This window comes from Stegastes partitus, unplaced genomic scaffold, assembly GCF_000690725.1.
Source record: "Stegastes partitus isolate 25-593 unplaced genomic scaffold, Stegastes_partitus-1.0.2 Scaffold1236, whole genome shotgun sequence".
NCBI lineage: Eukaryota > Metazoa > Chordata > Actinopteri > Pomacentridae > Stegastes > Stegastes partitus.
In genome coordinates this window covers 39328-51404 of record NW_007578967.1, presented here as the reverse complement: position 1 = coordinate 51404, position 12077 = coordinate 39328, and the positions used below count along the sequence as shown (strand labels likewise).

Sequence of the window (12077 nt, the reverse complement as noted above, 5' to 3'; positions counted from 1 at the left end):
GACATCATCTCCCTTCTTCAGGCACCCTCGCTTGCCGTATAGCCCTGGGCCTGTGCCATAGGCTGTGTTCGATATTATAGATTCTTATATATATATCGGTGTCTCATATCAGCCTTCTTCTCTTTGTCCCACTCATGCGCTGTGCTCGTTCTCTGTTTATTCTTTGCTCTGTCTTCATTTTCCTTGTGTGTATCTTGGTTGTCGTGTTGCGGCGCATCTCTGCAGGTTCCTGTCTTTCTTTGTCTTTGTTTTGTCACATCTTCTTGATGTGTTCCTCTTCGTTTCTCAGATCCTCACATCTTCTGCACATCTTTCCTTTCCTTTCCTTTCCTTTCCTTTCCTTTCCTTTCCTTTCCTTTCCTTTCCTTTCCTTTCCTTCCCTCTCCTCACCTTTCCTTTCCTTCCCTCTCCTCACCTTTCCTTTCCTCTACTGTACTTTTTCATTTCCTTCCTACTTCTTGTCTTCTCTCCTGTATGAGTAATATGAGGAACCCTATGGGGAAACAAGATGGAATTGAATTCTCTTTCTTCTTTTTTTTTTTTACTCCTTGCATTAGTCAAAGCTCACTCCTTGACTCTTTTTTTTTTTTATTTCTCCATTGTCCTTTTCTGGTCTGTCCTTGCTCTGGGAGATAAATGGAGAATTGTTAACGAGGTGTACTTTTGCCAGGTTAAGATATATCATCTCCAGCGGGATGTATTCCAGCCTCAATTTTGTTGCCAAGCAGGGTGGATGAAGAGATAATTGTATTTCAGCAGGAGAGAATAGAAGCTTTTGCCCCCCTACACCTCTTTTCTGCAGATGTCCACCTCTGCCGCCTCGATATGAAATGAGCTTCACGGTGTAATGAACATGCGCTCGTAAATTTTTTTGATGAATTGTATATTTTTACTCTGAGCCAAACTCAGGTTACTGCGGCTTTTGGTTCAGTCGTGAAAGAAACTACAACACAAGGGTGGGAAAAAAAAAGGGGGGGAGGGGGGAAGAAAAGTTTGCAGCTATAAAAAGGGTTTGTGTGTTTCTGAGAAGCTCTTTGTATCAATGAGTTTGTGTGTGTTGCAGAAACACAAACACAGGGTCTATAGCTCTGAGGAACAGTGCCAGAGAGATCAAAAGCCCCCGAGAAGGTATATATCCTCCTGCTGGGAGGAACCCCAGTGCGACCCCAGTAAAAGGCGTGTCTTTTCCCTCCAGGGAGTCCAGCGAAGGTGGCGCAATGAGGCTCCACCCTTTTAAGATCAATACTTCCTTTCTCCTGTAGGCATGTTGTGGTGCCATGTGTGTGTTGTTTGATGTGGATCAACTGATCATCAGGATTAGATAGAAATCATCAGCTGGGAGCAAACGTTATTAGCTTTGACCTCTTTAAAGTTGTTTGTTACACTGAACCCTTCTTTTTCAGTGGTAGCCATTCAGCGTTTTCTAACTTCTCTCTATACTGTATGTATCTTTGTTACTTGCGGTGTTTGTGTTTGCCAAATGGGATTCAAGTTGCATTTGGACTGGGGTTATATATGGCAGCACCAGAAGAACAGACCGAGTGTGTGCATGCATTTTCTCCTACAGCACAAGACAACCTGTTATTTCTTCAGTATTGCCCTATCAGAGACCGTTGTCGACTTCTTCAGTCTTCTTTGTACAAAGTGTCGTTTGTTCTGTGCTGTGAACAGATGCAGCTGTTGCAATTCTGACAGAATAACTGCTGAAGGCCACCCCGTCTGACGCCCCGAGCGGTCGATAAGTTTGTCCCGATGAATGAAATTTCGGGAGCTCTTTTGTTAAAATCTGTCATCAGTAACCACCAGTGTGACCCAACAAGAGCTGGAATCAATATTAAATTATAAATTTCAGACTTAATTCTTGGATTGGTTAAAGTAAAAAACAAACAAACAAACAAACAAACAAGAACTGGACTTTAAAAAAAAAAAGTCAACAGAGATTCTTTACAGAGTCTCTACACTTGTTTTTCTTTTTTGCTTTTGTTTGTCATTTGTACATATTGCTTATTTTTCCTCTGTGTTCTCAATTCAAAACAGAATCAGAAACCAGGAGGGAGAAATTTATATTTTACATTGTTTTGGTCTAACGCTGGTAGCCCGTAGTTTAGATTTAAATGAATGGACTACAATTATCAGCTTTCTGTTCTACGCAGACAGTCCCACTGAGCCAGACAGCAGCCTGCTGCACAACGCGAGAGCCACAGAGACTCTGAACACCAACCAACGTTAGCTTTCCCGCTGAAGTCCCTTTTTTCTCACTTAACTTCCAAACATGTGCACACTTCTTGCCTGCACCTTAGCCTGATGAAAAGCTGCCAGACAAACATTCACTGGCAACATTTGAAGGCAACATAGCTGAGCGGCTGTCCTCGAACATGAACCACCATGTAAATGTCACTCCAGTTAGATGCTGTTTTTTCTTTTGACGATGCTAAAACTAATATCAGTGTATTCAAAACCACACTTACAATATTTTTGACTAAAAACTTATGACTAAATAGGATTTCAGTTGCGCTTTAAAGATTCTTGCATAGTGTTTTTGTCCAACTAAAACTCCTGCCTGCATCAACATATCTGAACCGTAACAGCAAATATCAAAATATCATGCTTCCTAGAGGTTAGTTTAAATCTTATCTGATAAAGGCCCTCACAGATGTAGAAACATCTTTTAATCTTGACTGCACAAAGAGAACTTGAGTTTAAGCGAATGCTCGAATCAGCTGCAACATTAAACCCATTGGCAGGTAAAGTGTGTAACATTGATCATCTAATTGCAAATCAATGTTCTGCTGGGAAACTTTGGAGGCTACTTTTGATGTGGATGCTACTTTACCACTTATACATTGTCCCAGACCCAGTAGGACAATCTACCTTGTCAAAAACTGGCCAGGAAGGACTCAAAGAACAAGCCCATGTACCCAAAGCATTGACCCAGACTGGAAATGCCCCAGAACCCAATCTGATTGTGCATCCAAAAGATGCACCGGAGCAAACTAAATGCATGGATGCCCCACTCAGCAACCCACAAGACCCAAAGGATTCTCCATTTCCATTGCACACACCAGTGCTGATATTGCTCGATGGTAAATGTAACCAGTTGTGACTAACAATGCAGCGATTTAATCCTAGTATTTTAACTGCATTGTAATTCACATTTCATCTGTTAACACTTGTACCAGCCACATCTGGTCAGTGTTATTCCAAAAACACGACCCAGGTTGAGCCGATCGGGCCACTAAGCAAGTGAACAAGCCAACCAAGAAAGACTTGTCCTGACTGGGCTTCCATTAGTCATGTCTTAGATTTTCCAGAAAGACTTTCAACAGCCCCCAGAGAAGGTGAATTTTTTCATGTTGTATTAGTTCAGCTGCACTGAGTAATAAGAGCATCTTTGGCTTTTCCTGTTAAGGAAAAGCAGAGAAATAGTGAAGGTGGAGTGTCGTGGTGCACCATGCTGGGGTTGTTGACGAAAATGAAGCAAGAGGGTGTTTATATTTAATGTGTTGCTGGCTGCAGATTAAGTAAAATATGAGATAGAAGATGCGTTACGTTTGGCTGAGGTGATCAACAATCTAAGAGTTGGCTTGTTCTTCTCTATTTTGTCATTCATTAAAATTCATCAAAACACTGAGCCTGGAGAGTTATATTTGCTAGACTGTTGGTGTTTTTGGCAAATAAAAAAGCCAAATGACAACAAAATGAACCCCAAAACACAAAACACACCTCCAAAATTATAACAATATCATGAGTTTGCATATGAATATAGTCACTGAGTGTGACTGTGTATGTTTGAATTTCTGCATCTGTTTTATTTTTGGCCTAAATTTTGCATACAATACTAACCTCTCAGATCATGCTGTGTGTATCTCCTAATGTATCCAGACTCATTTGCATATGTTTGGCACCTTCTTTTTTTTTCTCTGTTTGTGCAGCCGTTTGAGTTTCTGAAAAAAAGAAAACAAATCCTTTTTTTATGTACGGGCACATGCATCAGCATGGCATGGCTCTGCTCACCTCACTCTCATGAGGCAGAATGAATATAGACAAAGGAATATGAAGAGCAATATTTCCAAATGCAATACATTATTTTATGTCTTGCACCACCTGGGTTCCTTGATTTGTGTTTAATGTGAACCCCACCGGTACCAGTAGGCTCTCCACCTTTGAAGGTGTATCAACTGAACATGAATGTTAGATGGATCACTGTGAAGTGGATTCACTTGAAAGACCCATTATAAATGAAATAAGAGACATTTGAAGAGAAAAGGGATGTGACACACACTCCAATGTGCACACACTCGTGCATGCACACCTAACCCCTGGGAAACAACTTTGGTAACTAATCTATCTCAGTAAGAAAGAATATGCTTATTTAAACGCTTCAGTCACAAATTCATTTCACACATTCCTGAGGCTCTGTGAGTGATCAGTGAAGAAAAATAGACGCAACACTCTTTTTCTCACCACTCTCTGAACAACATTAAAGGGTGTGAATATCTAATCTGCTTTTCATCTGTTTCCCTCTCCTTGCTGTCACCCTTTCATGGTCATTTTCTTTGTTTTGTCTCCATTCCTTTGCTTTTTTTTTTTTTTTCTTTAACTCATCTGGCTGGCTCTCTTTCCCTTTTTTGTATCTCTCAGGCATTGGCACCCAGGATGGCAGTGCAAAGAAGGAGGAGGACTTCAAGGGTAAGTCACAGAGGCAGGTCCAGTTCAACCCAGGACAAACCAGAGCTACGTGGCGTGTTCGGATCCTGTCTGATGGGAAGTATGAGCAGGCGGAGACTTTCCAGATTTTGCTGTCGGAGCCGGTGATGGGCGTGATGGAGTTCCCCGTCACAGCAACAGTTGAGATCCTGGATCCCAATGATGGTTAGTACTGCTCATGCTCGCGTTATATCCTAGATTCAGCTCACACACGGATGCTATATGGTGACAGTCAGTCGTGGAAAGGGATTTAAAGGTACTTAACTTGCATAATTCTATTTTATGGTGTCGAATACTTGTACATTTTGGAGGCAAGTATTTTACACTTCACTCCACCACATCTGACAGCTTTATTTACTAGTTCATTTGCAGACAGAAAATATAATTAATGGATAAATATTATTTAATATTATAGATTTAGCTTGATATTAGTGTTTTTAGTTGTTGCAATTAACCCCACCTTTAATAGCTGCAACCTTTATTTCTTTAAGATAGGGTAATTTCATCAATAGTTTAGAACAATACTTGCTCAACCATCTCTGATTTCCCTGAATTTTTTCAAGCATAAAATATCAATATTTAGAGAGATATTTGTGAAATTTTTGTTTGATATAGCCAATACTTTACTTTAAAAAAAAAAAAAATGAAAATTGCCCATCGACATGCTTTTTGCACATTTTTCCACACATTGAAATTTGAAGCTATGTTTGAATGACTACATCTTTGTAACTTTTAACGATAAAAGCCTGACATTTTCACTGTTATCTGTAATCATATCACTGATTTAGAATCTGCAATATTGGACAAAATAAATCAAATAGTCCCTGATATTGGCTAAGGTGAAATACTACAAAAACATAGCTGAAGTTGTCTTTGGACATCCCCTGTTTGAGCACATGTTAACAAAAGCATTGATCATGCAGAAGTCAATTCGTGATATTTTCTAAACCATGTGTAGCTGCATGTCACAATAACAAAAACGAACAAACCCCAGGCAGAATTTCTGTATTGATACTGAATACAGATGCAGATTATTCGGCGACATTTGATGAAAGTTTGAAACTTGACTGACTGACTGTGCCGACGCAAACAAAATGATATTATGCAGGATGCAACAGAGAGGAGTGCACCACTGTGAAACGTCATTTAAATATCAAATCATTCAAAAAGTGTATCGCCTCTCAATGATTGCATTAATTCTAAGTTGACAAATAGAGTATTTCCTTATATGAATAATCAAAACCAAACACTCAAATCAGCAAATCAGTTCAGCATCACGGAGGTATTTTGGACTGACTCCAAAACCAGTTGCAAATAAGTCCAAAAGTAGTCTAAAAACAGGCTAAAACCAGTTTAAAACCCACACCAAAACTTGTCCAAACCCTTAAATATCAAACTAACTCTTGCTGTTTCTATGATGAAAAGACTATACTGAAAATACAGACCAAATACACTTGCTGTCACTGGCACAAAACCTCAAAAACCTGTCGTTACTGAAACTAAACAGAGTGATTTCTCAATTAGCTACATGAACATGGCTATAAATTTACCTGAACTTTCTGTTTGATGCCAATGGGTTGTGTCTGTCTGCATGTCTGCACCATGGCTCCACATGGGGAAAAAATGCTCAAGAAATGTGATTGTAAGACTTTACAGAGATAGAAAAAGATACCAAAAAATCCAATTACTAGTTAAAAAAGAGGCTGAAACACAGTTGCAGCAGTAATCGGTAAACCGAACAAACCACTGTACCTTAAATCAGACTCGCAGTGGGCTTACTTCTAAAATGACACCATAACTACTTGCATAGTCGAACTCTGAAAAACAGATGGGCAGCTGCTTCAGACTTGGCACAGGGGTTATCACTGGAGTTTCTGCGACAGCTGAGATGATGCGAAGGACATTGCACAATATCAACCTCAATGGCGTCCAAAAATAAAAATAAATCCCTTCGCTTGTTCCTTGGCACAAAACTACAAGATTAAACTTCTAAAGAACATGAAAAGAAGCCTGATGAATTTTGAGAGCACATTCTTTGCTCGGATGAGACTAAGATCAGCAAGGTGAGGCGGGAGTGCGATGATGCAGGGGTACACAGGTGCAAAAGGTGCTGGCGAGACAACATTTGTAGATGGTGCCAGGATTATCTGTGGACGCACCAAAAATACTGGCTGACAAGATGGCTCTCAGTCTGCAGAAGCTTGGCACAAAAAAAAGAAATATTCCGGCATAATAACGATCCAAAGCACACTGCCAAAATCACACAAGACTTTCTAAAGAAGAATAAAGTGAAAACTATGACCTGGCCAAGTATGTTGCCTGACTTGAATCCAATAGAATACCTTTGAGCTATTTTAAAGAGAAAGGTAGAGTAACACAACCCCTCCAGCAAAGAGCAGCTGGAAAAAGAAAAAAAAAAAAAAAGTCTCTGAAGAATGTGGCAGAACATCTCTCCAGAAATTTGTGCAACAATGCTACCCTGCATGCTGAGGAGGATTGAGTCTGCCATCAAAAATCAAGGTTGACATTGGAGGTATTTGAAAAAGTAAAAGGTTGGAATCTCAGGCACGGAGGATGAAGTGGCAGCATTTAGTGTAGTTTTAATACAGTCAATCCTAGCTTTTATTTCTAAGTGTATAAAGAACATTTTTGTTGTAAATATTTTTCATTTATTTCAGTATGAATCCAATTTCCACTGTTATAAATGAAACTCAAACATAGCCTATCAAAAGCAAAAGCGTTTCCTTTGCCAACCTGGAAAGACAAATATAATTACAGATGCAATTATGTTTCCGAATTGTATAACGCACTACACACAAAATCCCAATTGCCACTTAAGTATTCAGCAAAACAATAAAAAAAACTCACTTCCATTTTACTGTATATCACACTGCAAGAAGCATCAGTCAACTTGGCAACCTCAGAAGGAAGACTTGTCAATATAAACATTGCCTACTGTAGATACAGAGTCTTGTCAAATCTGCCTCCAGGCAAGAAAGAGAATCGCAGTTTTGACATGATAGCCAGCAGGAGTTTGCTATACAGATTTCTTTTTTTTCATTCAGGGTGTAATGTTTTTTTTATACTCGCCAGAAATACTGAACACGATGTTTACTTCTGGAAACCCAATGACACACACACACAAGAAAAAGCAGCTTAATTACACATGCACACAAGCGCGCACGCATACAAAACGTCAGTCTTTCACTTTCTCCCTTAAATAGTTTATAATCTGCCATTTTCGCTCTCCTAGCTCTTTGTGTCTTTTCCTGCAAATTGAAATGTTAATGGAATATTGAGTAGTGCGACAAACGGGGCTGCTCTGCTCCATCAAGGCTAGATTTGCTCTTCTTCGGCTTTTACATTCAGGTTTTTTTTTTTTTGTTTTTTTTTTTGTATGCATTACCTCCCCCTCCTCGGTGCAACTTTTAAGTAATTACAGATGCGCAACAAAGATGGAAACACTGAAGCTTCGATTATAGTGACACACAACAGTTGCTCTCGTCTCCCTCATTTGTCTTCTCGTTGTCTGTCTTTCAGTGTCTCTCCTCCCCCCCCCCCGTCCCTGCCACGTTTTTCCCTCCTCAATCTATCCTCCCCTGTGGGTTAATTATGGTGTGTGTGTGTGTGTGGAGGGCAGGGTCTGGTTTGTTTTCTATCATCTCCAGGGACTGTCTAATGTGACAGAGATGTGCCACTCTCTACTCTAATGGGCCAGTGAAGCTTTAGCTATGCCTGTGGCGTTAGCTGTACTCCAGCTTCTTTGTCTAATGATGAAAACTGGCTTTGTCTGGTCTTCTGGTTAGCCTGGAGATTCCCTCTCTGGAGGACGCGGCGGTTCGGCTAATATCGGCTTTAGAGGGAGGAGAAGGGATCGCTGAGCTTTAACTAAAAGTGCTCGAAAAATTAAGGAGAGCATAACAAGTGGAGTGTGTTCTAACAGCAAGGACAGTCTCTGTTTGTCTGCACAATCGCCTGGAGCTGTTTTATATTGGTTTGAGTTTCTTTTAGTTGTGAGAATGCATACTTTCTACCACCCTTTGATTCGACCACTTTGATTAACTGAGGATTGGGCTTATCCTGTAGCGCATTTGCCCGTGGTCTCTCCATGTAAGAGCCAAGCTTTCCCTCTGCAAAACTTTATGACTTTCTTTCATATATAATCCATGCACAGTGCTGACGAAAGATGAAGGTGGCAGCCTGCTGTTTGACTGTATGCTGCAAGCAGCAGCATCTTGCCACAGTTGGTGATATCTTTCTTGCTTCCTGTACAGCAAGGACACTATATATCAGTAGCGCTTTTACTCGACTGCATTTTGCAACAAGGTCATTCCACTAAATGATGAACAACGGCTTTCTCTCTTGTGGTTTTTTATTTATTTATTTATTTATTTCTCATTTCTGGAACCACAAGGCCAATAGCAGTCATGCACATTGTTTTGTAATTTGAAGAGCTTTATCTCCGTTAGGTTAATCTCTTGACTAATGCAGGAAGCATCAAACAAGCAAACCGCATCTATTGAGGTTGTTCCTGCTTTGAGCTGTGACACGACGCGGTGCTTTTAGTTACATAGCTCCGTCAAGTGTCTCCAGAGGCTGATGTGTTTTACATGTGCGGTTACGTTTTGGGTGTAACCAACATTACAAGCTGCTAATGATTAAAATGCGCAACTATCACAACCAGACAGTAGCAACAAAGAACGTCTTCCTGCATCCATGGAATATTCATGAAATGATCAATAATGGAGAAGTTCTAGACGTAGCAATAAAAGCCAAACAGACTTCTTATTTTGTTTTTTTTTTTGGCAAGACAATAGCAAGATCAGGTGCAACAATCCACTATCTTAACACCCTGCGTAAAAGCATGTGTTTTTTTTTTTTTTTTGCCTGCCCATGAATGTTTTAAAATGACTGAGTGTTTTCCTGCAGGAGGTGAACTTGACCCAGTTGGCTGGATATTTGCTTTTTCTAAAATCTTGGGTGGATTTAGAGGCAAGAAGTGGAGAGTGAGGTGAAATGTGAAAGAACTGAGAGGCGATGGAGTGTGTAGTATCCGTGTGGGGAGAGTGAGAGGGAGGGGGAAAATCGTCGCGTAGCATTGTGTGTGTTTGTGCGGAATAGGTAAGCAGTGGACCCGAGTCTCCTGCTATGAGTTGCTGTTCCCCACTGGGGAGCAGCAGATTGTGGGCAGCGACAGAAAGGCGGGATGGTGGAGAGCGAAGGAGATTGAGAGGAGAAAGAACAATTTAGCAGGAGTTGTCGTGAGAGAAGAGAAATGTTTGATCCCCCGCTGTGCGCGAGATTGTCTTATGTTGATGACTTCATCCCAGAGAGTCATCTCAGGTGTTGATCTCTTTTTACGCTGCATGTTGAATCAAATATAAATCAGTTTCTGCTGATTTTTTTACGCTCCGGCACGTACCATTTTAATTGAGGTTTTTTTTGCATCCACAAGTGTCCCCCCCCACAATTCCCATTATTCACTCATTCATTCTCTCAGCGAGTTGTTAAAGGGACGAACGAACTCACAAGAGGAACTGGGACGAGCTGAAACTTAGTCCACTCTGTTAGTATTCTTATTGGTCCCAGTGCGTCTCTTGAAAATAGCTTCAACATTTATTGTTTCTATAATGCCAGTAAGTTCTCGCTTTGATAGATGATGCTCTCACTGGCTCGAAGTCGCTCTCTCAATCACAAACTCCTGTCAGAGAGTGGGAGAGGAGTGGAGGTGGGGGAGGAAGAGAGGGAGAAGAAAACGAGAGAGGTGATTGACCCCTTTGTGTACGCTGGAGTCGATGCGTGAGGCTCCCAGCTGATTCGCTCAGTAGGGTGAACTCACAGGCCTGCATGTGCAATTGTCTGCGACACATGAGGCAGGAAGAAAACTTCCGGAGGGGTCTCTTTGAAGAGCACCTCTGGTTGCATCAAATTCAAAAAACTGTGACGGGGGAGTTATTTTTGAATATGAATAAGCGCGCTGCAGGACCACCACTTCAGTAGATAAAAAAAAAAAAAAAAAAAAGTCAACTGCAGCTCGCTAATGCAGAGCCAGAACAAAAGCCTGTATCAGTCTTTGATGACCTAATGTACTGTGGATTTTTGCAGATTGTTATACATATCATTACCCTTTTCTTTTCTTCTCTGACTCCCTCGACTCTTTTTTTTTCTTTCTCTCTCTCTCTTTCTCTCTTTCCCCTCCAAACAGAGTCGACGGTATTCTTCCCTGAACAGATCCACTCAGTAGAGGAAGATGTTGGGGAGCTTTTCATCCCGGTGCACCGCAGTGGAGACATCAGCGAGGAGCTCATGGTGGTCTGCTACACACAGCAGGGTATGGACTAGCCTTTTCTCACCTCATCTAACCCATTTACCCTCAGTGTACCCTGCCTGCCTGCCACCTTGCTGCTGAGACTGATCAATTCAGATGGTGAATGTTATTATTTAAGGCTCAATGAATAATTCCCGACTGCATATGCTGCGTTCGCGTATATGATTAACGGATTTGAAGCAGAAGTTTGAGGAAAAAAAAAATAAAAATCTGTTTTTCAGGGATCCTGCATATATTAAAGACCTGAGAGTGAGGCGTGTGTTTTAATGTTGTGTTCTGACGACCCTTTTGTTTACATTTACCTCACAACGTATGCCTTTAAATCCACTATCCATATTGTTTTAATGTAATGTTAATGTAAACGTGTGTAGGTGGAGTGTCGGCTGCATCTGTTATACTGTTTGAAAGTAGCACTGAAACCTGTTTAAAACACTGTCAGCCCGCTGGAAAGGAAGCTGTTCACACAGCATTTGCATTTTCACAAATCATATGTGGCACCATAAGCTCAGCAGTATCACACTTAGCTGTTCGTCAAGTTTTGCGGTAATTAATTTGAAACTTGCATGCATCCTCTTCAACAGCCTCCTCGCTTTGTAATAATTCAAACTGACTATTAATTACTTTTTTTTGCGGCTGATGAGGTTGGCAGCGTGTAAAGTGTTACAGATTTTTTTAAAACAACAACTTAAGGCAAACGCAACTTGCAGAAAGTTTGACTGAATATCCTACTGACGGTATTACTGTTACATATCAAAAAGCTTAGTGGCTTAACCACAGGAGTTTGACAGAACTTAAGGGGGTGGTTTTAACCAATAGACATGCCATACTTAAAGGAGGTAGATGAAGAATTTTTAATTTAATTTAATTTAATTTAATTTAATTTAATTTAATTTAATTTAATTTAATTTAATTTAATTGCTTGGGCTGCAAGGTGGCTCGGTGGTTAGCACCGCTACCTTGCAACAAGAAGGTTGCTGGTTCGCATCCCGGTGAGGACACCCGGGATCTTTCTGCGTGGAGTCTGCATGTTCTCCCCGTGCAG

At 40.7% G+C, this 12077-nt stretch overlaps 1 protein-coding gene across 2 annotated transcripts in view; it reads left to right on the top strand.

The window, feature by feature from the left end:
• LOC103369072 (FRAS1-related extracellular matrix protein 2-like) overlaps positions 1–12077 on the top strand; it is a 62760-nt gene that overhangs the window by 27335 nt on the left and 23348 nt on the right. For both annotated transcript variants that reach the window (XM_008297675.1, XM_008297674.1), the window contains exons 4-5: positions 4642–4872; positions 10913–11038. In XM_008297675.1, the coding sequence (XP_008295897.1) occupies positions 4642–4872; positions 10913–11038 (357 nt within the window). The remainder of the gene's footprint in view (positions 1–4641; positions 4873–10912; positions 11039–12077) is intronic.